Source organism: Eleutherodactylus coqui, chromosome 1 (genome assembly GCF_035609145.1).
Source record: "Eleutherodactylus coqui strain aEleCoq1 chromosome 1, aEleCoq1.hap1, whole genome shotgun sequence".
NCBI lineage: Eukaryota > Metazoa > Chordata > Amphibia > Anura > Eleutherodactylidae > Eleutherodactylus > Eleutherodactylus coqui.
Window position 1 is genome coordinate 42851336 of NC_089837.1, and position 26966 is coordinate 42878301.

General features: G+C 46.7%; 1 protein-coding gene across 1 annotated transcript in view; it reads right to left on the minus strand.

Moving 5' to 3' along the window:
- Positions 1–7601: 7601 nt before the first annotated feature.
- The window catches only part of LOC136616003 (zinc finger protein 850-like), a 134465-nt gene continuing 115100 nt past the window's right edge, over positions 7602–26966 (minus strand). Inside the window, exons 16-17 of the mRNA XM_066594195.1 lie at positions 21629–21746; positions 7602–9358 (exon numbers count right to left, since the gene is read on the minus strand). Of these exons, the coding sequence (XP_066450292.1) occupies positions 7692–9358; positions 21629–21746 (1785 nt within the window). The 3' untranslated portion in view covers positions 7602–7691. The remainder of the gene's footprint in view (positions 9359–21628; positions 21747–26966) is intronic.

Below are 26966 nucleotides of genomic sequence, written 5' to 3' on the forward strand. Positions count from 1 at the left end.
TATATCATAATCACTGCTCGTTCAAACACACTCACTTATACACCACTTGTTCACACTTTCTCACTGAAGAATATACTTATCAGCAGGAGTCATCTTCCTCACAGCTCTTCTTCAGGCTGCCGATGACATCACATGCCAGGCGCAGCTTCAGTGTCAGGACCTGCTCCTCTCTCACCAGTGTCTGCTCTAACTTGCCGCCTGCCAATCTGGGACCAGCTCTCCTCCCCACTGATGGATCCTCCTGCAGCTCCGATGCATCCCTTGCCCCTGCTCTCTTGCTCTCTGGATTCTCACCTGTCATCACTTCCATAATTACAGCTCAGTGAATGGTTGCAATGAGTTCCTACCAGTATGTGACCAGGATTTTTGGATAAATGCTTCAGTAAAATGAAAAATTTTAGTTGGTGGTGGCTTCATGTCACCATTAAACACTAAATGTGAAACCACTGGGCAAAACTGATATGGAAATGGACTTGTAGATTTTAGTTAACTGCAAATTAACTGCAGCAACCAGTGTCAGGCAACTGCTGCTAAGGAAAATAGGATTATGGGGTGCATCAAAAGAGGTCTAGGGGCACATGATGAAAACATCCTCTTTACAAGTCACTGGTCAGACCACACATGGAATATTGTGTACAGTTTTGGGCAATGGTACTCAAGAAGGACATATAAGCGCTTGAGGGGGTTTAAAAACGGGCAACTATAGTAATAAATGGAATAGGCGGGCTACAATACCCAGAGAGGTTATCAAAATTGGGGTAAATACTGAATATAAAAATATCAAGGGACAATGCAAAGATCTCTCCCGGGGTGTGTGGCTTGTGGATGAGCTACTAGGACATGCCCCTGCATCGCCCCAGGCACCGACTTACCGACCCCAAGCAGCAACGGGACCCCCACAGCGGCACCGATGGGGAAAAGAAAGACCCAGGAGGGCCTGAAAAAGACCCCGGCGCACAAGGAGGGAGCCTCTCCGCTTACCTCTAGCTTGCAGGAAACTCCATGGTGCACGGGGAGCCGGCCAAGATGGCGCCGACGGAAGAGGAGACGGGCACACATATGACCGGCTGGGTGCAGACTGCAGAGAGAGCAGGAGAGGCGGCAGCCAGAGGAGAAGATCCTGGGGAGAGCGGTGACAGCTTCCAGTTAGGGAACATGGTGTCCGGTGGAGTACCTCTGGGTCCTCTGCCCGGCCACGAGCCCGCAGCAGAGAGGGAATGGGCGGGAAGCCCTGCAGAGGGGAAACAGTCTACCACAGCACATTGCACAGGGGGCCCAGCCGGCTTTCAGCACAAGAGGACAGTGCAGAGGGGGTCTCTCCACAACCCCCTGTCCCTGCCAGAAGAGAGGGAGGCTCGGGGGTGAGGAGAAATGTGTCCACTGCTACCCCTCAGGAGGAATGTATAAAGGGGACTTCCCCACAGCTCCTAGCCCCTACCAGGAAAGATGGAGGCTCAGGAGTGAAGACAATAGCTAACTCTGACACCCCCAGAACCTCTCACCAGCAGGAGGATACAAGGGGGGGGAGAGAGGGGAGATCTCACACAGAGGGTTATAGCCCATCAACCCCCAACATTATAGTCCTATCAACCCCCAACCGGAGGGGATTCACATACAGATCCAGCGCCCACTGTGAACAGTCTGCTAGCACCATATTCTGGGCGGGAGAGGCCTGAGCCCTCACGACTGTGCGCCCCACGCCTCGGGCCCTATGTTCCTCAAGTAGAGTGGGACTGGAGAGAGCACCCATGTGCCCTGCCCACTAAAAGCGAAATTAATGATTTCTTTCAAAGATGGAAGCATCACATAAAAAGGACATTGTCGCTTTGCAGCATGATATTCGCCACATTGGGCAGAGGGTGGGGGAGATGGAGGAGGCCCAAGAACAAATCTTTAATACCATGGATTCACACTCGCAGGAGCTGCACCAGCAGTCACAACAGATTTCAGAGCTGTATTTTATGATAGACGATCTAGAGAACAGTCATTGCAGAAACAATCTGAGGATCAGGGGTCCTACTGAGGACATTGGTTCCTCCCAGCTTAAGACTTGGGCCTGTGAGTTCTTTAACGATCTGCTTTAGAAACCACTTGATTCCACTATTTAGATTGATCGAATCCACTGCTCCCTGGATCCGAAATCCTCCGACCCCAACAGACCTAGAGACGTAGTATGCAGAGTCCACTTCTACTCTATTGTGGAACAGATCCTTCAGTGCACTAGAGGAGCAGAAGAAATGTCCTTCTGTGGCACCCTGCTACTGATCCTGTCAGATCTCTCCCGTCGCACTCTCCTGCTACGCAAGGTCCTGAAACTGTTGCTGGCACTTCTTCAGGAGTGGGGACTCCCATTTCAGCTCCACGCCAACAAAGAGCGCAAATCGGCCGCATTTAGAGACTTGTGAGACCTACCCAACTTTCTGACCACATTCGAGCTACCTTCTGTGTCTCTCCCTGAGTGGCCGAGCCTATGCTCCCTGCCAATTCCTCCACCTAGAAAGGAGTGGCAAAGGGCAGGCCAGGGGCCACGACGCTGAGCATCACGACAGAAGACACCGGTGACACACGTGTCTCTGATCGGTGATCTCACATGAAGGGAATATCGTAGTTCGCACTCTTCTACTTTGTCAAAAAGACCTGAGCTTGTCCGAGGGGGGTCCCGGACCTGTTAGGGGTTGATAATGTTTATTTTAGAAGTTTAATAATGTTTGTTCGACAGTTTGTCGGCTTCTAAAGCTTCGCCGGGTAGCAAGGGCAAAGTTGGCCGTCGCTGTCTGTTGTACAATCATAACCATTTGTCCTATATGTTGATTGTCTTCGTCTCGCCTTCCTACTGTTTTTCACCCTCTCCCCTACCCCCTCCTCTGCTCTTCTCCTCTCCCCCCAACCACTTCCTGAGCAGCCGGCTGGACATATGTTTAAAAGGTCTTTTCTTTCTCAGACATTATGGGTGACCTAACATGTAGTACCTTCAATGCTAACGGCCTAAATGTTCCACAGAAAAGAAACCACATACTCTACCACTTCCACAAGAAGCGAGTGATGGTGGCCGTGTTCCAGAAAACACACTTTAGAACAGACAGTGTTCCCTCCTGTTGTTCCAGATATTATCCCACCTGGTTTCATGGCCCCCACTCCTCTAAAAAAGCAGGGTGTGTGTCGATAGCTCTACACAAAGAGTTTAGACACCAAGTTCTAGATTCTAAAACGGATCCAGATGAGCGTTAGGTTTTCCTGAAAATCGATGCAGCCGGGTCTATTGTAACTTTAGCTAATGTCTTTCTTCCTAACCTGGGACAGGTCACGTGCATCAAGAATTCTACAAACGCTGGCAGAATTCATGGAAGGCTCCAGGATCATACTAGGGGGTGATCTTCCTTTTAGTCTTGCAGAGTTTTTTGGACTGCTTCTCGAGATGCTCCACGGCAATTTTATATGGTCTGACCGTGCGCCGGTCTATGTTGAATTTTTGAACTGGGGCAGTCGCCCGGGGGGGTTTCTCCTGGAGGCTCAAGAACAATCTGCTTAAAGATGCCCTATGCATACTAGACATCAAAAAAGCAATAGCAGAGTTCATAGAAACTCACCAGAGTGACGACACGGGAGCTCCCATACAATGGGAAGCACGGAAATGCGTCCTTCGGGGAGTTCTAATCGCTCGTGGCTCGAGACTTAAAAAAGATAACTCTGCGAAATTGGGCAAACTAATACAAAGTTTACAGTCCAAAGAGGCAGCTAAAAGAACGGTCCCAACGGGAAGCTCTCAAGGTAAAAATTTCCACACTTAAGTAAAAAAACTTGAGCATCCTTGACCAATGGTCCCTGGCTTTGAGGGACAGGTTATGCTGTGGTTCCTTGGAGTATGGGGACTAGAGTGGAAGATGGTTAGCGAGAACCCTTCATCCCAGAACACCCTTAATGTACATTCCCAAAATCCAGTCAGGTGGGGAAGGTCTGGTCCACTCTACTTCAGACATCTTAGAGGAATTCAAGAGCTAGTACACTAAGCTCTATAACATCAAGGGGACCCCCAGTCCAGTAACCAGAGTGTGATTGCGGAGGCCGAGGCATATTTTGACATTAACAGTCCTGACTGTATGACGAATGAGGAGTCTGGGGACTTGGAGGCAGATTTTTCCTCTTCTGAACTCTCAGAATCCATAAAAAAATTAAAAGTGGGTAAGAGCCCGGGCCTCGATGGCTTCACAGACAGATTTTATAAATTGTTTCGGGAGATCATCTTGGCTCTGGTACCGAGGACCTTTAACGCGGTGGGGCATGGATGCCCATTTCCAGCCCAGGCTCTTATGGCACATATTTCTGTCATCCTCAAACTGGGCAAAGACTCCTCGGTGTGCGGCAATTATAGACCATTTTCCCTTCCCAACATAGACATCAAATTATTTGCAAAACTGATTGCGTCGTGTCTACAAGCCACCATCACACGCTTGATCCACAGGGAGCAGGTGGGCTTTATCCCTGGTGGAGAAGCTAAGGATAACACGATCAAATCCTTGTCCCTAATAGCCAGAGCCAAACAGTTCAACAGCCCCCTGTGTCTCTTGGTGGTCGACGCGGAGAAGGCGTTCAACAGGGTCAGTTGGAACTTTCTGTCTACCACCCTGGTTAAGATTGGCGTCAACCCACGAATGCATGAATGGATCATGTCCCTATAACGTTGCCCCTCTGCCAGAATCAGAGTCAACTGGGCCCTGTCGGACGCCTTCCAGATACGGAATGGGACCAGGCAGGGATGTCCTCTGTCCCCGTTCCTCTATGTCCTTACTATGGAAGCATTAGCAAACACAATTCGCCAAAACCGTTCGATTTCGGGATATCGCATTGGCGACACGGAACATAAAATGGCTCTCTTTGCAGACAATCTGCTCCTTTATCTATCTAACCCACGCATTGGACTCCCAGCGGTACATCAAGAATTTAAATGCTTCAGTAGAATTAGTAGCTATAAGGTAAATGCCAAAAAATCTGAAATACTAAATCTCTCGTTGCCGCAGGCCGAGACGTCACATCTAGAGGCCCAGTTCCCCTACCACTGGAAACACTCAGCAATAAAATACTTGGGCATACAACTACCCGCGGATGTCTCCCAGTTGTTTAATTTAAACTTTATGCCATTCACCACTAATTTAGAGAGAGAGCTCAATAAATGGAAAACCCTACTCCTCTCCTGGTGCGGGAAGATCAATGCCTTCAAGATGCATTCCTTAGCCAGATCCCTCTATTTTTGTCTGACGATTCCACTAAAACTCCCAAGCATCTACTTAGTCACGACGTTCGTATGGAGAGGGAGGAAACCTAGAATGCGTTTTCCCTTCTCATGAGAGTTAAAGGGAAGGGGGGATTGGGTTTACCCGACCTGTCCCTCTACTACAAAGCCAGCATTGACAACTGTATGTTGGATCTTCTCAAGAGGGAGAGCTCGAAACTGTGGGTGGAAGCAGAACATCTCCCCTTTCCTTGAACAACTTCTTAGAGCCTGGAGAGAGTTTGTGCCGTCCAATGGCCTGGTGTCAGTTCCGCGACCCCTCACCCCCTGGTCTTTAATCCGCAGATTGAGGCCTCCATGCGAGGACCCCCTGTCTTGGGTCTACCGATCACTCGCCTCCTGGACGTAATGACTCCTTTGGGCCTGAGGCTGCTAGCGGAGATCACTGGGAGGGTGGACCTCGCTCTGGTTTGTGGTTGCAATATTTTCAACTGACAGGTTTTGTGGGGGCCCTGACCCCCCAGGTGAATCTTTACGGCCCCCTCACTGCATTTGAGCAAATATGTGAGTCACCAGTTTCACAGGGACATATGATATCCAGAATATATAGGCTGCTGCTGACTCGGGAGACGGAGTCCCAGAGAGGGAGCTGGGTCGGAGCCTCCAACAGGAGGACTGGGAGAGGGCCTGGGTCCTGTGCCACAAATTTTCATCCGCATGCAAATTGCAAGACCTAAATTTCAAGGTTCTGTCTCGGTGGTATTGGACTCCTGACCATTTACACAGAATTTTCGCTCTTACGTCACCCATGTGTTGGAAGTGTAATAGAGACAAAAAGGACATGTCCCACATTTGGTGGAGCTGTCCAGCAGTGGCCACCCTGTGGAGGGAAGAGATGGAGGACCACAACACTATCTGCTCGCCACAGGTGAAATTAACAATAGAAATGGCCCTGCTCTCAGTCTTCCCAGGTCCTATCAAAAAGACCAAAAGCAGTATTCTGCATTTCTTCATCCTAGTGACCAGAAGAATCATACCAAGATTGGGATGGTCCACCACCCCATCGTCAAGGAGCTCAATGAACTTACGCGCTTTGATGAGATGAAGGCAGACGAGAGTGGAGCCCATAGTTTTATAAAATATGGCAGGTATGGATTTCTTTCCGATCCTCGGAGAGATTCAATGCTTGGGTAGATACAGGACAGATATAGAGAGAGGATCCGGTAAATTCAACTGCAGCTGGGCATGGGTCCCACTCTCTGTTCTGTGGGTGCAGACCCCCCCCCCTTCCTCCCCCTCTAAACCATCTCCCCTATCCTACCCTAGTCTAATTGTCTGTTGTTTGGTGTCTGTTGTGTCGTCAACTGTCTTACAATTTGCTTCTTTTTGTTTTCTTTTTGTGTAAGACCTAATTTTCTCTTTCTTTTTTTCTCTCTTGATGTTCACCTGATGTTGAATTTGGTAATGCCATGACAGGCCTTAACTGAGCTGTTAGAATTTTTTTTTTCTCTTGCAATTTATGCGAGCTCATACAAAATATCTGTATGATGTTTTGTAATAATATCTGTATGTTGAAAATGTGAATAAAAATCTTTTGAACCAAAGATCTCTCCCATCATCTATTTATACCCCAGACTGTGATTGTTACAAGGGCGCGCTCTCTACAGCTACAGGAAAGGTTTCTACACCAACATAGAGAAGAGTGTTCTTTACTGTAAGAGTAGTGAGACTATGGACCTCTCTGCCTGAGGAGGTGGTGATGATGAACTCACTAAAAGAGTTTAGGGGGGTCTGGAAGTCATTCCTGCGTGTAACAATATTACAAGTTATAGTCACTAATTACTTCAGAGGGGTTGTTAATCCAGGGGGTATTCTGAATGCCAGATTTGAGTCGAGAAGGATTTTGTTTTTTCTAAAATGGGGAAAATTGGCTTATCCCTCACAAGGAACAAATTAGGAAAATTGGCTTATCCCTCACAAGGGATATATGTATTTTTTTCAGCCTTATATACTGTTATCATATTACTATGTTATTTTACGATCCTGATGCCCAGATATTGGAAATGACACCCTATCCCTTCCAGAACAGAATTTTATGTGTATGAAGAAACTGAAAGGGTTAACAGCCATGGTCAGTGTTCTCTCTGTTCACGGCTATTAACTGTGGGTGTCAGCTGTAAGAAATAGCTGACGCGCATATCGTATGGAGTAGGATTGCCTCCCAATCCCCCTCCACACAAATCCTGAACGCATGGAACGTAACTGTTAAGGGGCTAACTCGTTAAGGAGCTAACTATAATTTTGCGTGCTTCACAGAGACAGGCTAATTCAATAAACAAAATACACATTTTACTGACTGTTTAATGTCTGTAAATAATCTGCAGTTTTTTTTCCCAAATTCCAAACAATATGGTTTCTTTGAAGAAACGAATTGCCTTTTAAAACCTTTTCCACATGTCGAATATCAAAATTGCTTTTCCACTGTGCAATGTCTCTGATGATCCCTTAGTTTGATATTAGTAGTAAAACAGTTTCCACACTCTGAACATGAATATGGCTTCTTCCCTGAATGAATTATCCTATGTTTATCAAGAGTTGATTTTTCTGTAAAACATTTTCCACAATCTGAACATGAATACGGCTTCTCTCCTGTGTGATTTCTCTGATGTTTAACAAGAACTGAGTTTTCTGTAAAACACTTCCCACATTCTATACATTGAAAGGGCTTCTCTCCTGTGTGACATCTCTGATGTTTAAGAAGATCTGATTTTTGGATAAAACATTTCCTACATTTTGAGCAGAAATATGGCCTCTCTCCTGTGTGACTTCTCTGATGTTTAACAAGAACTGATCTTTCTGTAAAACATTTCCCACATTCTGAGCATCGAAAGGGCTTCTCTCCTGTGTGACTTCTCTGATGTTTAAGAAGATCAGATTTTTGGATAAAACATTTCCCACATTCTAAGCATGAATATGGCCTCTCTCCTGTGTGAATTCTCTGATGTTTAACAAGCTCCAATTTCCGGATAAAACATTTCCCACATTCTGAACATGAAAATGGTTTCTCTCCCGTGTGAATTTTCTGATGTGAAAAAAGATTCGATTTTCTTGAAAAATATTTCCCACATTCTGAACATGAATATGGCTTCTCTCCTGTGTGAATTTTCTGATGTTCAACAAGATTTGATTTTCTTGAAAAATATTTCCCACATTCCGAACATGAAAATGGCTTCTCTCCTGTGTGAATTCTCTGATGTACAACAAGAGTTGATTTTTCTGTAAAGCATTTTCCACATTCTAAACAAGAAAATGGATTCTCTTTTGTGTGAATTCTCTGATGACTAACAAGCTCCGTTTTCAGACTAAAACATTTCCCACAATCTGAACATGGAAATGGTTTTTCTCCTATGTGAACTCTTTGATGTCTTATAAGCTCTGATTTCAGGATGAAACATTTCCCACATTCTGAACATGAAAACGGCTTTGCTCCTGTGTGAATTCTCTGATGTCGAACAAGCTGTGACTTAAGGATATAACATTTCCCACATTCTGAGCATGAAAATGGCTTTTTGTTTGTGTGAAATTTCTCATGTGTGACAAGATTTGATTTTATTGAAAAACGTTTTTCACATTTTGAACATGAAAATGGTTTCTCTCCTGTGTGAATTCTTTCATGTGCAACAAGATTTGATTTTTTTGAAAAACATTTCCCACATTCTAAACATGAGTATGGTTTTGCCCCTGTATGAATTCTCTCATGTGTAACAAGATTCGTTTTTTCCGTAAAACGTTTTCCACATTCTAAACATGAAAATGGCTTCTCTCCTGTGTGAATTCTTTGATGTCTAAGAAGCTCTGATCTCAGGATAAAGCATTTCCCACATTCTGAACAAGGAAATGGTTTCTCTCCTGTATGAATTCTTTGGTGTTTAACAAGACTTGATTTCAGCATAAAACATTTCACACATTCTGGACAGGAGTACGGCTTCTCATACTCTGTACTGTGATGTCCTGGATGTACGTAAAGGGTAATTAGGTTTTCTCTTGAAAAGTGACACATATTATTTTCAGCTTCTACTTTATAATTAGGCGATAACATGAAGTTTTCCTCAGAGTTCTCACTGGGATTTTCTGTTAGGATTAAAAATTGATTTAATTACTTTTTGCAAATCACAAAGTAACCAAGCATAATATTCACATTAGGCTGGAAACACTTTTGTTTTAAGATGCAGTTTTTTGATCCAAAGCAAGAAGTGGATCCTGAAGGAAGTAGCACAAAGTCCTTCCTTTATCAGTTCTTATTTTTAGTAATCCACTCCTATTTGTGGCTCAAAAACAGACAGAAAAAAACTATATATGATTCCAGTTAGTTAAAGTTTGGTATGAGGATACTTTTGAGAGATTTTTTTTCAACTAACGTTTAAAAGAGTGTTTTTCAATTTTATTCGAAAAATCAGTACCACACTAACAAGTATTGCAAATATAAATCTTAAAAAAAGCTGCATACCATTATGTAGATGACCCAGCATTTTGCAGGAGCTGAGCTCAAAATTACATGTCCTGCGATTCTGGCATACCGTATGCCTTACTTTAATCGGATAATTGATATTGAAAATTATATTTTTTGCATGCAATTACCCCTTCATGACATTTAAACATACACTAGTTGATATACCTGGCTTTGCCTGAGTTAGTTTGGTACAGGTGTTTACCTGTTCACACGGCGAATTTTATGAAGTCGTGGTTACGTCAGAGGAACCAAGGAATAAAATAGGTATATACATAGAGGAGCATTAGATTCTTTTCAGACTGCATGTACCAATATCCCTCTGCAGAATGTGCCACCCCTCCAACTCTTCTCATTTTTTACTATTAAACCTAATGCCGTTTTTATTCAAATTTAACCCCAGACTGCAAGCTGCAGCCCCTTCTTAGCCATAGGCCTCTTTCACATGGGTGACAGTGATATAATGATATCCCTGTTAGAAAATTGCAGGAATATCGCATCAGTGTTCTTTGCAATATCACTGCGTTTCCTCTCAGTGATATTGCAATTTTTTAGCCTTTTTTTGCCGGGATTTTTTTTTTTTTTGGGGGGGGGGGCGTTAAATAGAAGTCCCACCCGAAAATAAGCCATAGCTGCGTAAAGAGAAAAACAACATCTCCTAACAGCCGCTACGCACTTCTGTTCGGCAGGTCCCTGGCAATTGTCTTCTGGCAAGGCTTCCTGGTCAATGAATGGCTATGACTGGTTCATTGAGCGCTGGCTCTGATTGGTTCTTGAGCGCCATGGCTCAGCAAATCAAAGGCAGCTCTTCCTGGAGGCAGAGTTTTTCAAACCCCTGACCAGGAAGCCTTGCCTGAAGACAAATGCCGGGGGCCTTGTGCAGAGGAGCTGATAGCGGCTGCTAGGGGGATGTTTTTTTATGTTGGTGTAAACCAATATTATGATTTATAACCGTAGCTATGTAGTGGTTAGGTCCATTGTCTATCTGGGCATGGAGCTTTAACAGGAAAGTTTGGAGCTAACCCCTTTCTAAGTTCAATAGAGTCCATCATTGAGTGTCCATCCAACTATGGATGTTGTGGCTCATAGATGTTTAGGAGGCCTCTCCTGGCTCTTCTGGTGTTGTGATCTTTATGAAAGAGCTCTTCTAATGGCCAACCAACCCATGCAGTGGGACCTATATGTGATCCTTTTATAACCCAGTCCCTGTCAAACTCAAGAATTTTAACCAGAACTTTGTTATAGCAAAGATTTAGTAATTAGAGATGATTAGTAAGACTGCCAATTCAATCTTTAAGAGAGTAGAGAATTATATTAAAAACAGATATAACCAGGTAGGAGCAGAAAGAAGAAAAGAAGGGGGAGGTAGGTACTGGTTCAAGTTGGTAGTGGGGAGGGCGGGTTGTGTCATGAGCCTTCCCTGTGTCTTGTCTCCTCCCCTCACCCCAATATGTCCTGAAATTCTGGGGAGTCCTGAAAGGAGACCCACAATTCCCAGGTCTAAGTTGGGATAATCCTCTATTCTCTTTTTCTCCAGACACTTAAGGAAATTCAGTTCTTGGATGAACTCCAACATTATTGGCGGGTGGGGGTCTCCACCCATGGCAGGGAATCACTGTTCTTGCTGCTGTCAAAAAATTCCTCAGTAGTCCCTTTTTTAGTTGAGCAAAATGCCCTGAGATGATAGATAGTAAGGCTAAACTGAGGAGTCACAGCTATTTTTACATAGGAGGATCAATGGGAATGACAGGCAGTGCTGGGTCATGTACATCAGGAAGTCGTCCGCATATGGAGCCATTTTACATATGTGAGGGCCAATCTGAAGGCCCTTTATATCGGGGTTGTTCCCTATTGCTAATGCTAGGTGGTCCATCACAATGGTGTACAGGAGTTGTGACAGGGAGCATCCCTGTCTAGTCCCGTACTTAATAGGGAACAATCTGGGCAGGAGGCCATTAACTCTGTGCTGGCGGGTCATTATATAAGGCTAAGATCTTACTCACGAACACAATGCCCAGTTGTCCTAGGGAGGCTCTAAGAAATCCGCAGTGCACTCGGTCAAAGGCTTTTTTCATGTCTACTTAGAGATTTAGCTTTGCTTATCAGAAGCATGGTCTTGTTTGTGTTGTCCCTCGCCTCTCTTCCTTTTATGAATATCACTTGGTCATTATTGATGGAATATGGTAGGGAGGGTCCCAGTCTATTGGCTAGCACTTTTGAGAAGATTTTTATGTCTACATTTATTAATAATATAGGGTGGTGACTCAAGCACAGGGATGGGCCTTTCCTAGGTTTAGGTATCACCATAATGTGAGCTATTAAGGGCTGGCCTAGGAATGGAGGTCCTAGGGATACTTGGTTGAATGTGGCTTTCATGAAGGGGGTGATTTCTTCTCTAAACATTTTGAAGAACCCGGGGGTGAACCCGTCTGGGCCTGGTGATTTTCCCACTGGGGATGTTTTGAGGACCTCACCAATCACTTCTTCGGAAAAACCTTCCTTCATTGATTCCCTGACAGTCCCCAGTAACACCAACAGAGCAGTCATTGAATCCTGGAATGTGCTAGGTCTCATGTCGTCGAACTGGCCTTTGACGGTGATTTAGAGAACTTTATGATGTTCTCCATAGTTATTTTTCCCAGCCTCTTCAGTTATTACACGTGACTGCTGCTCAGACCCGGTCCGTATAAGTGCTCATGGTCCAACACCCTTTGGCAAATTTTCTTGGGTGTAATATCTTATTTATGTAGATAGATGATTTCTTACTAGAGATGAGCGAGCGTACTCGTCCGAGCTTGATACTCGTTCGAGTATTAGGGTACTCGAGATGCTCGTTACTCGAGACGAGCACCACGAGGTGTTTGAGTCACTTCCATTTTCTTCCCAGAAAATTTTGCGCCGTTTTCTGGCCAACAGTAACACAGGGAAGGCATTACAACTTCCTCTTGTGAAGTTCCAGCCCTATCCCACCCCCCTGCAGTGAGTGGCTGGGGAGATCAGGTGCCACCCGAGTATATAAACTGGGCCCGCCCGCGGCTCGACACAGATGCACGCTGAGAGACATTAGGGAAAGTGCTGTCTTGCTGTAGCTGCAATAGGGAGAGTGTTAGGCTGTTATATTCGTCTTCAAGAACCCCAACAGTCCTTCTTAGGGCCACATCTGACCCTGTGCAGTACTGTTGAGGCTGCTTTTAGCAGTTTTGCAAATTTTTTTTTTTTTTTGCATATCGGGCGTGCAGACCATAGCGTCCTCAGTCTGCAGTCATTTTACTGAGTATAGGGGCAGTACTGGTGAGGCAGGGACTGTGGTACAGGGAAAGAGGTATACTGGCTATATAGGCAGTGGGCTTTTTCAAAAAAAGTGGAAAAAAAAATCTTTGGGTTGCCTGTGACCGTGTTCAGTTTACTGCGTGTCTGCTGGAGGTAGTAGTCGCTCACTTATTACCCAGCTAGGTGTTACTGCAGCCTTGCGCATAATTTTTTCTGGCTGCACTGTGCTTTCAATAACCACAGTCATCCTCCAACAGGGAAATCCATATACAGGCTATATAGGCAGTGGGCTTTTTCCCAAAAATTGGGAAAAATTACTATATTTTGGCTGCCTGTGACCGTCTTCAGTTTACTGCGTGTCTGCTGGGGGTAGTAGTAGTCGCTAATTAATACCCAGCCAAGCCTGTGACCGTGTACAGTTTACTGCGTGTCTGCTGGGGGTAGTAGTCGCTCATTATTACCCAGCTAAGCGTTACAGCAGGCTTGCGCATAATTGTTTCCTGGCTCTGCTGTCTCCGTTACATCACCGCCGTCATCCCGCCAGAGGGAAAGAGTATACATATATACGCTGCATACGGTGTCTGTCTGGTTTTTCACCTCACCATTTAAAAAAATTGAAGCAAAATACTTAAGGCCTACCGCTGGCCTTTGGCCACTTGACTGGTTCTGCGCTGTGAATTCCAGTAGCTCAGTCATACGCACCTAGGTCTCACTACAGGCTTGCACATAATTGTTTCCTGGTCTGCTGTGCGTTCCGTAAGCGAAGTCAGCCTCCAACCGCTGGCCAATAAGCGGCTCATTTAATTACAGTGTTCTGTTTCTGCTCTACTCGTAATACACCATGCTGAGGGGTAGGGGTAGGCCTAGAGGACGTGGACGCGGGCGAGGACGCGGAGGCCCAAGTCAGGGTGTAGGCACAGGCCGAGCTCCTGGTCCAGGTGTATCGCAGCCGACTGCTGCGGGATTAGGAGAGAGGCAAGTTTCTGGGGTCCCCAGATTCATCTCACAATCTCGCGGTAGACCTTTATTAGAAACTGAGCAGTGTGAGCAGGTCCTGTCATGGATGGCAGAAAGTGCATCCAACAATCTATCGACCACCCAGTCTTCTATGCCGTCCACATGCTGCAACTCTGAATCCTCTGGCTGCTGCTCCTCCTTCCTCCCAGCCTCCTCACTCCATGAAAATGACACATTCTGAGGAGCAGGCAGACTCCCAGGAACTGTTCTCGGGCCCCTGCCCAGAATGCACAGCAATGGTTCCTCTCCCACTGGAGGAGTTTGTCGTGACCGATGCCCAACCTTTGGAAAGTTCCCGGGGTCCGGGGGATGAGGCTGGGGACTTCTGGCAACTGTCTCAAGAGCTATCAGTGGGTGAGGAGGACGATGACGATGAGACACAGTTGTCTATCAGTGAGGTAGTAGTAAGGGCAGAAAGTCCGAGGGAGGAGTGCACAGAGGATTCGGAGGAAGAGCAGCTGGACGATGAGGTGACTGACCCCACCTGGTTTGCTAAGCCTACTGAGGACAGGTCTTCAGAGGGGCAGGCAAGTGCAGCAGCAGGGCAGGTTGGAAGAGGCAGTGCGGTGGTCAGGGGTAGAGGCAGGGCCAGACTGAATAATCCACCAACTGTTTCCCAAAGCGCCCCCTCGCGCTGTGCCACCCCGCAGAGGCCGAGGTGCTCAAAGTTGTGGCAGTTTTTCACTGAGAGTGCAGACGACCGACGAACTGTGGTGTGCAAGGTTTGTCGCGCCAAGATCAGCCGGGGAGCCACCACCACCAGCCTCACCCCCACCAGTATGCGCAGGCATATGATGGCCAAGCACCCCACAAGGTGGGACGAAGGCCGTTCACCGCCTCCGGTTTGCACCACTGCCTCTCTCCCTGTGCCCCAACCTGCCACTGAGATCCAACCCCCCTCTCAGGACACAGGCACGACCGTCTCCCGGCCTTTACCCACACCCTCACCTCCGCTGTCCTCGGCCCCATCCAGCAATGTCTCTCAGCGCAGCGTACAGCCGTCGCTAGCGCAACTGTTTGATCCCAAGCGCAAGTACGCCGCCACGCACCCGCGTGCTCGAGCGTTAAACGTGCACATAGCCAAATTGATCAGCCTGGAGATGCTGCCGTATAGGCTTGTGGAAACGGAGGCTTTCAAAAAACATGATGGCGGCGGCGGCCCCGCGCTACTCGGTTCCCAGTCGCCACTACTTTTCCCGATGTGCCGTCCCAGCCCTGCACAACCACGTCTCCCGCAACATTGTACGTGCCCTCACCAACGCGGTTACTGCCAAGGTCCACTTAACAACGGACACGTGGACAAGCACAGGCGGGCAGTGCCACTATATCTCCCTGACGGCACATTGGGTGAACTTAGTGGAGGCTGGGACCGAGTCAGAGCCTGGGACCGCTTACCTCCTACCCACCCCCAGAATTGCGGGCCCCAGCTCGGTGCTGGTATCTGCGGCGGTGTATGCTTCCTCCACTAAACCACCCTCCTCTGCCTCCTCCTCCTATGCAACCTCTGTCTCGTAATCAAGATGTGTCAGCAGCAGCACGTCGCCAGCAGTCGGTGTCGCGCGGCGTGGCAGCACAGCGGTGGGCAAGCGTCAGCAGGCCGTGCTGAAACTAGTCAGCTTAGGAGAGAAGAGGCACACGGCCCACGAACTGCTGCAGGGTCTGACAGAGCAAACAGACTGCTGGCTTTCGCTGCTGAGCCTCCAACCGGGCATGGTCGTGTGTGACAACGGCCGTAACCTGGTGGCGGCTCTGCAGCTCGGCAGCCTCACGCACGTGCCATGCCTGGCCCACGTCTTTAATTTGGTGGTTCAGCGCTTTCTGAAAAGCTACCCACGCTTGTCAGACCTGCTCGGAAAGGTGCGCCGGGTCAGCGCACATTTCCGCAAGTCCAATACGGACGCTGCCACCCTGCGGACCCTGCAACATCTGTTTAATCTGCCAGTGCACCGACTGCTGTGCGACGTGCCCACACAGTGGAACTCTACGCTCCACATGTTGGCCAGGCTCTATGAGCAGCGTAGAGCTATAGTGGAATACCAACTCCAACATGGGCGGCGTAGTGGGAGTCAGCCTCCTCAATTCTTTACAGAAGAGTGGGCCTGGTTGGCAGAGATCTGCCAGGTCCTTGGAAACTTTGAGGAGTCTACCCAGATGGTGAGCGGCGATGCTGCAATCATTAGCGTCACCATTCCTCTGCTATGCCTCTTGAGAAGTTCCCTGCAAAGCATTAAGGCAGACGCTTTGCGCTCGGAAACGGAGGTGGGGGAAGACAGTATGTCGCTGGATAGTCAGAGCACCCTCATGTCTATATCTCAGCGGGTTTTGGAGGAGGAGGAGGGGGAGGAGCATGAGGAGGAGAGGGAAGAGACAGCCGGGCCCACTGCTGAGGGTACCCATGCTGCTTGCCTGTCATCCTTTCAGCGTGTATGATATGAGGAGGAGGAGGAGGATCCTGAAAGTGATCTTCCTAGTGAGGACAGCCATGTGTTGCGTACAGGTACCCTGGCACACATGGCTGACTTCATGTTAGGATGCCTTTCTCATGACCCTCGCGTTACACGCATTCTGGCCACTACGGATTACTGGGTGTACACACTGCTCGACCCACGGTATAAGGAGAACCTTTCCACTCTCATACCCGAAGAGGAAAGGGGTTCTAGAGTAATGCTATACCACAGGACCCTGGCGGACAAACTGATGGGAAAATTCCCATCCGAAAAGGCTAGTGGCAGAAGGCGCAGTTCCGAGGGCCGAGTAGCAGGGGAGGCGCGGAGATCAGGCAGCATGTACAGCGCAGGCAGGGGAACACTCTCCAAGGCCTTTGACAGCTTTATGGCTCCCCAGCAAGACTGTGTCACCGCTCCCCAGTCAAGGCTGAGTCGGCGGGAGCACTGTAAAAGGATGGTGAGGGAGTACGTAGCCGATCGCACGACCGTCCTCTGTGACGCCTCTGCTCCGTACAACTACTGGGTGTCGACGCTGGACACGTGGCCTGAACTCGCGCTGTAAGCCCTGGAGGTGCTTGCTTGCCCTGCGGCTAGCGTCTTGTCAGAGAGGGTGTTTAGTGCAGCTGGGGGAATCATCACGGATAAGCGTACCCGCCTGTCAACCGACAGTGCCGACAGGCTAACACTCATAAAGATGAACAAAGCCTGGATTTCCCCAGACTTCTCTTCTCCACCAGCGGACAGCAGCGGTACCTAAACAATACGTAGGCTGCACCCGCGGATGGAAGCATCGTTCTCTATCACCATAAAAAACGGGGACCTTTTAGCTTCATCAATCTGTGTATTATATTCATCCTCCTCCTCCTGCTCCTCCTCCTGAAACCTCACGTAATCACGCCGAACGGGCAATTTTTCTTAGGCCCACAAGGCTCAGTCATATTACTTTTGTAAACAATGTTTATATGTTTCAATTCTCATTAAAGCGTTGAAACTTGCACCTGAACCAATTTTTATTTTAACTGGGCTGCCTCCAGGCCTAGTTACAAATTAAGCCACAGTAATCAAAGCGATTAATGGGTTTCACCTGCCCTCTTGGTTGGGCATGGGCAATTTTTCTGAGGTACATTAGTACTGTTGGTACACCAATTTTTTTGGGCCCTCGCCTACAGTGTAATCCTAGTAATGTTTATGGGCTTCGCCTGCACTCATGGTACAGCAAGGTGTGTGGGGTTGGCCTACACTTTTGCTACATAAATGTAACTGGGGCCTTGTCTATACTGCAGCTACTGAAATGTGCAAGAGACTGTTATCTCCCTAAACTACTGCAACGGGAATGTTACTGTGGCCTGTCTTGACTGCTACTACTACTGAAATGAAACTAATACTGTGCTCCCCGTATACTGCTGCTTCGAAATTGTTACTGGGGCCTGTCTAGACTGCTACTACTACTGAAATGGAACTAATACTGTGCTCCCCCTATACTGCTGCTAGTGATATGTTACTGGGGCCTGTCTAGACTGCTACTACTACTGAAATGGAACTAATACTGTGCTCCCCCTATACTGTTGCTTCGGAATTGTTACTGGGGCCTGTCTTGACTGCTACTACTAGTGAAATGGAACTAATACTGTGCTCCCCCTATACTGCTGCTAGTGATATGTTACTGGGGCCTGTCTAGACTGCTACTACTACTGAAATGGAACTAATACTGTGCTCCCCCTATACTGCTGCTTTGGAATTGTTACTGGGGCCTGTCTTGACTGCTACTACTACTGAAATGAAACTAATACTGTGCTCCCCCTATACTGCTGCTAGTGATATGTTACTAGGGCCTGTCTAGACTGCTACTACTACTGAAATGGAACTAATACTGTGCTCCCCCTATACTGCTGCTTTGGAATTGTTACTGGGGCCTGTCTTGACTGCTACTATTACTGAAATGGGCGGTTGGGCAGCATGTTACCCAGGAGAAGTGGCAGCGGAGTGTCATGCAGGCAATGATTGTGCTTTGTTGGAGGTAGTGTGGTGCTTAGCTAAGGTATGCATTGCTAATGAGGGTTTTTCAGAAGTAAAAATTGTTGGGGGGGGGGCACTCTTGCCGCTATTGTGGCTTAATAGTGGGACCTGGGAACTTGAGATGCAGCCCAATATGTAGCCCCTCGACTGCCCTATCCGTTTCTGTGTCGTTCCCATCACTTTCTTGAATTTCCCAGATTTTCACAAATGAAAACCTTAGCGGAGCATAGGTCCCATACGAAAATGCTCGGGTCGCCCATTGACTTCAATGGGGTTCGTTACTCGAAACGAACCCTCGAGCATCGCGGGAAGTTCGACTCGAGTAACGAGCACCCGAGCATTTTGGTGCTCGCGCATCTCTATTTCTTACGATTTACAGCAATTCCCAACAAAGGTAAAATAAAAATGGGGAAAAGGTTTTGAGTGAATATAAATGGACCGCAGAGTTGTGTATGACTCCAATGATATCTCTATCTGAAAGTCAATGAATAACGCAGCTGTATTAAGTGCATAGAGTTTATTGCACTCCTTTAAAGTTGTTTAATACGGGTATTAGATTAAACTCAAACTGTCTGACATGTTACATGGATTGTGCAGATTTACTGCATATGGTTGGGATTGTGTACCATTGCGTGAATTGCCTTCCTGCAAGCTTTCGCCAGCATCACGGCCCAAACACATCCATCCTCCTTCTATACGTAGTCCAGCTTTCTGTTATGTTCGTGTGGGCAAACAAACACAGGACCCACACTAACGTGACCAAGACACCAACAGGAACCGAATTACGACACACACTCGCTATGCATACCTGTGTATACATAACAGATGAAATTGCTGTAAAAGTACGAGCTATTGGTTCTGTATTGGCCAAAATACTTAAGCCCGCAAGGCGTGAACAAGGCTCCTCATTGTCTTGCGGGTCCCTACACTAGCAAGACAACTAACCCCAAACTGCAGGAAGAATGGCAGGACCCTACCTAATAAGCAAGGCGATCGCCTCGATCAAGGCGGCCCCGCACTGGAACCTTAGTCCTGACCAACCCTGAAGGTTTAATACACAGAACTAGAACAGACTGGCACACAGAACACAATTTACACAGCAACACACTAGGGTTAGCATGCCAGACACACAACCACATAGAACAGGACAATTCACTCCTAATATCTAGCTACCTGCACAGACATACAGAACATGGCATGTGTTCACACCAGATACACAAAACAGGGCAATCCACACCTAATGTCTGGCCACCTGCACAAACACTAGACTAGCCCCTGTTCAGACGCATAACGCAGATACAGGCATGCAAGACCAACCAACCCTAGAGTGAAGGGAAACGAGTTTCCTCTTGCAGAGGGAGGATATTTAACTGCAACCAAACTAGTGGTGATTGGCGAATAGGAGAACACCACACCCAGCCAGCTCAATCATTCCACACCTGTGGGGCTGTGCTGCTAGAAACCTATGTGGTACAACAGATCCCAGCCAGCACAACCCTAACACTTTCACATTCATACAGGGCTGTGGGGAAAACAATGGTTTGCACTGTCCTGCATTTGGTTGCGATGCCGATATCCCAACTTTTCCGGATTTTCTGCATGTTTAGCATCACCCCAGTGCTATCCTACATTTTATCTCTGGCATAGATTCTTCAGCCTGGTCAATTTTTGAGCCATGGAAGATGAAGTCTCAGATGCATTCTATGACCTCATTTTGATTTGAATTTGACCATTTTTTGCAGTTGTCATAATTTTTTCAGTTCCAGTTTTAATCTTATATATCAGCTGCTTGAAACCTGCTTCTGTTTCTACAAGCAGAGTTGTGTTATACGCATAACGGAGATTGTTGATGTTTCTGCCACCTATTTTCACCACGATTCAAATTCGTTTAGGTCAATTTTCCGCATGATCACTTCCGCATATAGGTTAAACAAAAAGGGTGAGAGGATGCAGCCCTGTTAAACACCTTTGCCGATCCCAAACAAATCTCTATCCCCATACTATGTTCTCACAGTGGCTTCTTGATTGGTATAAAGTGATTTACGTTAATTTAATTGTTTTTATCTACTTAATACCTGTAAAGTTCTCTTATCATATTGCCAGTTTCATCTGTTATTTTATTGCTTAGCATATGAAACCTGTTACAGGTGTCACATGTTCTGACATCACCTGCCTATAGGTACCTGTGGTTTTTAAATTCTCCTTTGCTATATCTCATCAAGACAAAGATGCCGTTTCAGCACAGAAGCATGTTGCCAATAAAGCTGTCTTCTCTATCGCTATGTCTGGTTGTCTTCCTAACACACTGTGATTCCTGGCTGCTCCTGCTCTCTGCACTGATCCTACTCTAAAATATGTCATATACACACACACACACACACACACACACACATTATACAATAATCTTTATTTATATAGCGCCGACATATTTGGCAGCGCTTACAAAACAGGGGAGAACAGATACAAGAAACAAAGATACAAAAACCATGGTTACATGCAGTAATCGGTTAATGGAAACAGTAGGGGTGAGGGTCCTGCTCCAACAAGCTCACATATTACAAATAATGGGGTGATACAGAAGGTAAAGGGGCTGGAGATGTGCACAGTGTGGCGAGGTGGAAAGTGAGGGATGCTATACACATATACAATGGTCAGACATAAGCCGTGTAGTGGTTGAATCGGTATGACTGCAGGGATGGTTGATTACGGCTAGCAGGGATTGTAGTCAGTAGGTCAGGGAGCATGTTATCAGGTGGAGTAAAGAAAGGTTTAGTTTAGGAGATATGGTATGCCTCCCTGAAGAGGTGCATTTTTAGGGCACGTCTGAAGTTTCGTGTATCACGAATTGCCTGGATAGTTTTGGGTAGCGCGTTCCAGAAGACTGCTGCTGTTCTGGAGAAGTCTTGGAGGCGGGAATGAGAGGTTCGAATTAAAGGGGCACTTAATCTGATTTGATTAGCTGAGTGGAGAGCATGGGCTGGTGGATTGAGATGAGGGAGGCAATGTAAGGAGCGCGATGCTATGGAGAGCTTAATGGATGAAGGAAGTGATTATATATATATATATATATATATTTATATACATAAACACACACACACACGTTACACTACTTACAGTATATATCTCTCGTACGTCTCTTCTTACCTTGCGATATTGAAGGCTGGTGGTTCTCCATCATAATGTCCTTGTACAGATCCTTGTGTTCTTCTAAATACTCCCACTCCTCCATGGAGAAATAGACAGCGACATCCTGACATCTTATAGGAACCTGACACACACAATGATACAGTCATTACCCAGACTCCTCTAGTGCTGTTACTTTATAATTACCCAGCATTCCCAGCAGTGTCACCTCTCCAGTCAGCAGCTCAGTGATCTTGTTGGTGAGTTCTAGGATCTTCTGCTCATGTATCGGTAAGTGAGGAGGAGCCTCTGTGATGGGGCTCTGGCTCATGCTCCGTCCTCCTGACTCATGGAGATGGCTGTTGGGAGTCGTACCGTCACCAGATGTCTTCTTTACCATCGTGTAATCCTGTGTATGGAGGGAGACATGTAGAGAACTGAACACACTATTTGTCCCTCAGCAGAAAGCGAGAGATTGTGATCCCGCTGTATAGAGCCCTAGGGAGACCACATCTGGAATACTGTGTTCGGTTCTGGAGACCTCACCTACAAAAAGACATGAACAAGTGGCAAAAATCCAAGTCTTCATGTCATGTCTCATCTACCTGACTCTATTCATTGACATGTATAACCTGTACTGTATCTGCAAGTGTTTGCCTTCTTTAGTTTGTCCCTTCTGGTTCTCTGTACCCCCTGTGTTGTATAACCCCTCCCTTTCCTCCTGCTAGGGAGTTTCCTGTCTATAGCCTATGTGTTAGGTCTCTACTCTGTGCTTTGGCTAATCATCATTCTTTTTACCTACTGCTGAATGTGCATTCTACAAGATTTCTACCTAAATAAACCCTGGAATCTTCTTACATGCCTCTGCAGTCGAGTTGAATGCTGTCTGACAACATATACCTGCTGTGAGTACTGGTCCATAACTACAAGAGCAGTTACCTCAGCCGATACGCTTACAGCCATGTTATTGAGTCAGAATAGTAAAAAGAATGTATAAATACAGCCAGACACCGCTGTAAAGATTCCTCCAGCAGCTCCACATACAACCACAGCTGCAGCTCATAATCTCCCACCAAGCTTTAACTCTCCTCAGTGATACCTCCATCCTGTGTGCTGCATCATGGCTGAAGAACACTCTGAGGCACAAGCTAGCATGGACCCTAGTCTGTAGCCTAGTGAGAGAGACAAGCGCTCTAATAAGCCAACCTGGAAGGTTAGCGAGAACCTTGAAAGTCTCAAGCAGGAACTTTCCTCTGACATTTTAAAACTGTGGGAAACATTACTGAGTCATGTCTCCAACATCCAGCAGAGTCTGTCTTCACTCCATGTGTCACCACTAGAGGGAGCCCTGCAACAGCTTCGTGCAACGTATGAACATTATAATATAAAAGTCCAGGAGTACAAAAACACTTTGAAAAAATTAAACACAGAGGATTCCATAGAGGAATTGCAAAGCTTCCAACATCTCAGTGTAGAAAGAGACGGCTTAGTACGCGACATTAAGTCTAAGACAGAAGTGAGAATTGCGCAACTTCCGAAGGTGTCATCTCACATTTCTGACTCTACCAGGCACTCCAAGCGTACATCTAGGTCACGATCTTCAAAGCATTCGGCCCTCAGTGAGCAGCTTCTAAAAGCACGCGTAGAAGCGGAAGCGACTAAGATACAGGCCGTCTTTGCGCAGAAGAAAGCAGAAGTGGAAGCTGCACATAAGAAAGCGGAAGTGGAAGCTGCACATAAGAAAGCAGAAGCAGAAGTGGAAGCTGCACATAAGAAAGCAGAAGCAGAAGTGGAAGCTGCACATAGAAAAGCGGAAATAGAGGCTCTGGAGAAACAATGTGAACATGCTACAGCTGTAGCAAGGTTAAGAGTTTTAGAACAAGCCACGAGTCAGAGCGAAAGAGACAGCATTGACTTCAGCGGACTGGATGCAGAGGAACCTCTCGAGCGTACAAGAGACTATGTACTAAGCCAATGCTTCAATTCCCCATCTGCCACAAACATTCCAGACAAAATAGATGTCTCTCCAGAGCGACAGGCCGCACATTCTTCCACAGCACCAGGCATGCAAAGTCAGCACAGAACTCTGCTCGTTCCTCACACCAACCTTCCATCCTATATGGAGCACCAAGGCTCTGCACCCCAGCAAGCTCAATATACCGGTATTCATGGACAATTCAAAATACCAGCGGTTCTCCAAACCTCTAGCAATTACATGGTTCCATATCCATATGTCACCAAACCTATGGACTTCAAACCAGCTCCCAGGCTGAACACCCTGACAGCCCCATATGTACCTACGTCTCTCACGCAAAACACCACAAACGATGTGATCAGCACCACTCAACCAATTTCACACCTGAAGTCAGAGAAAACTGACATGTCAGAGTTTGCAAGATACATGGTACGTCGTGAGCTCACCAAGACAGGACTGATAAGGTTCGACGACCAGCCTGAGAATTACAGAGGCTGGAAATGTGCCTTCAGAACTGCAACTCACGATCTCGGTATTACTGCTTCGGAAGAACTAGATCTACTGATCCGGTGGCTTGGCCCACAGTCTACAGAACGAGTAAAGAGACTCAGATCTGTCCACATTGAAAATCCAGCAGCAGGCCTTGCAGCCGCTTGGGAGAGACTGGAGAGAACCTATGGTAGTCCTGAAGCAATAGAAAATGCTCTATTCAAACGTCTGCAAACCTTTCCAAGGATATCTGCTAAAGACAATCAGAAATTCCAAGAGCTCTGTGACTTACTGCTAGAGCTACAGCTGGCCAAGGGAGACACTCACCTACCTGGCCTCAGTTACCTGGATACTGCTCGTGGAGTAAACCCAATCGTGTCAAAGCTGCCATACAACCTTCAAGAGAAGTGGACCGCTCTGGGGTCAAGATATAAGAGAGAAAATCAAGTCTCTTTTCCTCCATTTTCCTACTTCTGTGAGTTCATCAAAAACATTGCAGAATCCAAGAACGACCCAAGCTTCTCCTATGAGGAATCCAATCCCGGTCCACATCCATTCAAGTCTGACAACTCACGCGTCGACTACAAAGGCCGCAGAGGTCCAGTGTCAGTAAAAAAGACTGATATTTTTCCCTCTACTTTGTCAGCTTCACAGGGAGTCAGTTACAAAAGCAATCAAGATGAAAAGGTTGAAAACCCTAATCGCCTGTGTCCCTTACATAAGAAGCCTCATCCCCTCAAGAAGTGCATCGGCTTCAGGAAGAAACCACTCCAAGAACGCAAGGAGCTTCTAAAGAAGTTTGGGGTATGTTTCAGATGTTGCGCTTCTACTGAACACATTTCTAAAGACTGTAAAAATGCCATCAAATGCATTGAGTGTGGTTGTGAAGATCATGTACAAGCTCTTCACCCATCTCAACCTAGTACTGCACCAGCTACAAGTTTCCCTACCCCACCAACGTATGGCGGGGAGAACACAGATCAAGCAGCAAGTCCTACCACTGTATCTTCTTCATGCACAGAAGTCTGTGGAGAAGGCATTTGCGACCAGTCCTGTGCAAGGATATGCCTAGTCGATGTGTACCCCCAGGGTCAACCAGAAAGGACTATGAAGGTGTACACCATCCTCGATGACCAGAGCAACCGATCACTTGCAAGGTCAGAACTCTTTGATTTGTTTAACATAAAGGGAGATGTTTACCCATACACCTTGGGTACATGTACTGGAGTGACAGAGGTCTCGGGGAGAAGAGCCAGCGGACTTGTAGTAGCCTCTCTTAAGGGCAATCTTGAGATACCCTTGCCCACACTTGTTGAATGTAATCAGATACCATCCAATAGGGGAGAGATCCCTACACCAGAGGCCGCTTTCCATCATCCCCACCTAAGGGCTATAGCTAACGAAATACCAGCCCTTGACAAGAGCGCAGAGATCCTACTTCTGCTGGGTAGAGACATTCTTAGGGTGCACAAAATACGTCAGCAAATTAATGGACCTCATGATGCACCATTTGCCCAGCACCTTGACTTAGGATGGGTCATCATAGGCAATGTCTGTATAGACAAGATGAAAAAGCCAACCAAGATTTCCTCATTTAAAACACACATCTTGCCAAATGGTCGCAGTACTTATTTTCATCCATGCCCACACCATTATCGGGTGAAGGAGAAACTGACTAACAGTAAGTGGCACCATGACCAACAAGACAGTACAAACACTTTCCTCTGGGATGACAGTCTCGGATCAACAGTGTTCAATACAACAAGTGACGATAACAAGTTGGCACCTGCTAGAGAAGACATTGAATTTCTCAAGGTCATGGAAAGGGAATTCACCCAAGATGACTCCAATAGCTGGGTAGCTCCCTTACCCTTCCATTCTCCAAGAGTAAAGCTACCTAACAATAGGCAGCAAGCTACCACTAGATTCTCCTCTCTGAAACACACTCTTGAGAGAAAACCAGTAATGGAAAAACATTTCCTAGACTTCATGCAGAAGGTATTCGATGGAGACCATGCAGAACCTGCACCACCGGTAAGGGAAGGAGAAGAATGCTGGTACCTTCCGTCCTTTGGTGTGTATCACTCCCGCAAACCTGTACAAATCAGAGTTGTGTTTGATTCCAGTGCTCAGCATGAAGGTGTCTCTCTCAACAACCTTCTCCTCACAGGCCCTAACCTAAACAACAGCCTCATGGGCGTTCTAATTCGCTTCAGACAAGAACCCGTTGCGGTTATAGCTGACATCCAGCAGATGTTCCATTGCTTCATCGTTAAGGAAGATGACAGAAACTATCTCAGGTTCCTATGGCACAAGGACAATGATGTCAGCAAAGAGGTCAAAGATTACCGGATGAAGGTACATGTCTTTGGCAACAGTCCATCACCTGCTGTAGCAATCTATGGACTGAGAAGGACAGCCCAAGAAGGTGAGAAGGAGCACGGATCGGATGCTCGACAATTCGTCGAGAAGAACTTCTACGTAGACGACGGACTTAAATCCTTACCCACAAGCGCAGAGGCGATTGATCTCCTCACCAGAACCAAGGAAATGCTGTCTGTCGTGAACCTTAGGCTACACAAGATTACCTCCAACAGCAAGGAAGTAATGAAGGCCTTTCCATCTGATGATCATGCAATCAACTTGCGGGACCTTGACCTCAGCTCTGAGGTTCTTCCTATACAACGCAGCCTAGGATTGCTCTGGAATATCGAACAAGATACATTTATATTTCAAGTATTAGCTTGTGACAAACCTTTCACCAAGTGTGGAGTTTTATCGGTCGTGAACAGTTTTTATGATCCTCTCGGGTTCATAGCCCCCATCACTATTCAGGGCAAGATACTTCTGAGACAGCTTACTGCTGAGAATATGGATTGGGACGCTCCCTTACCT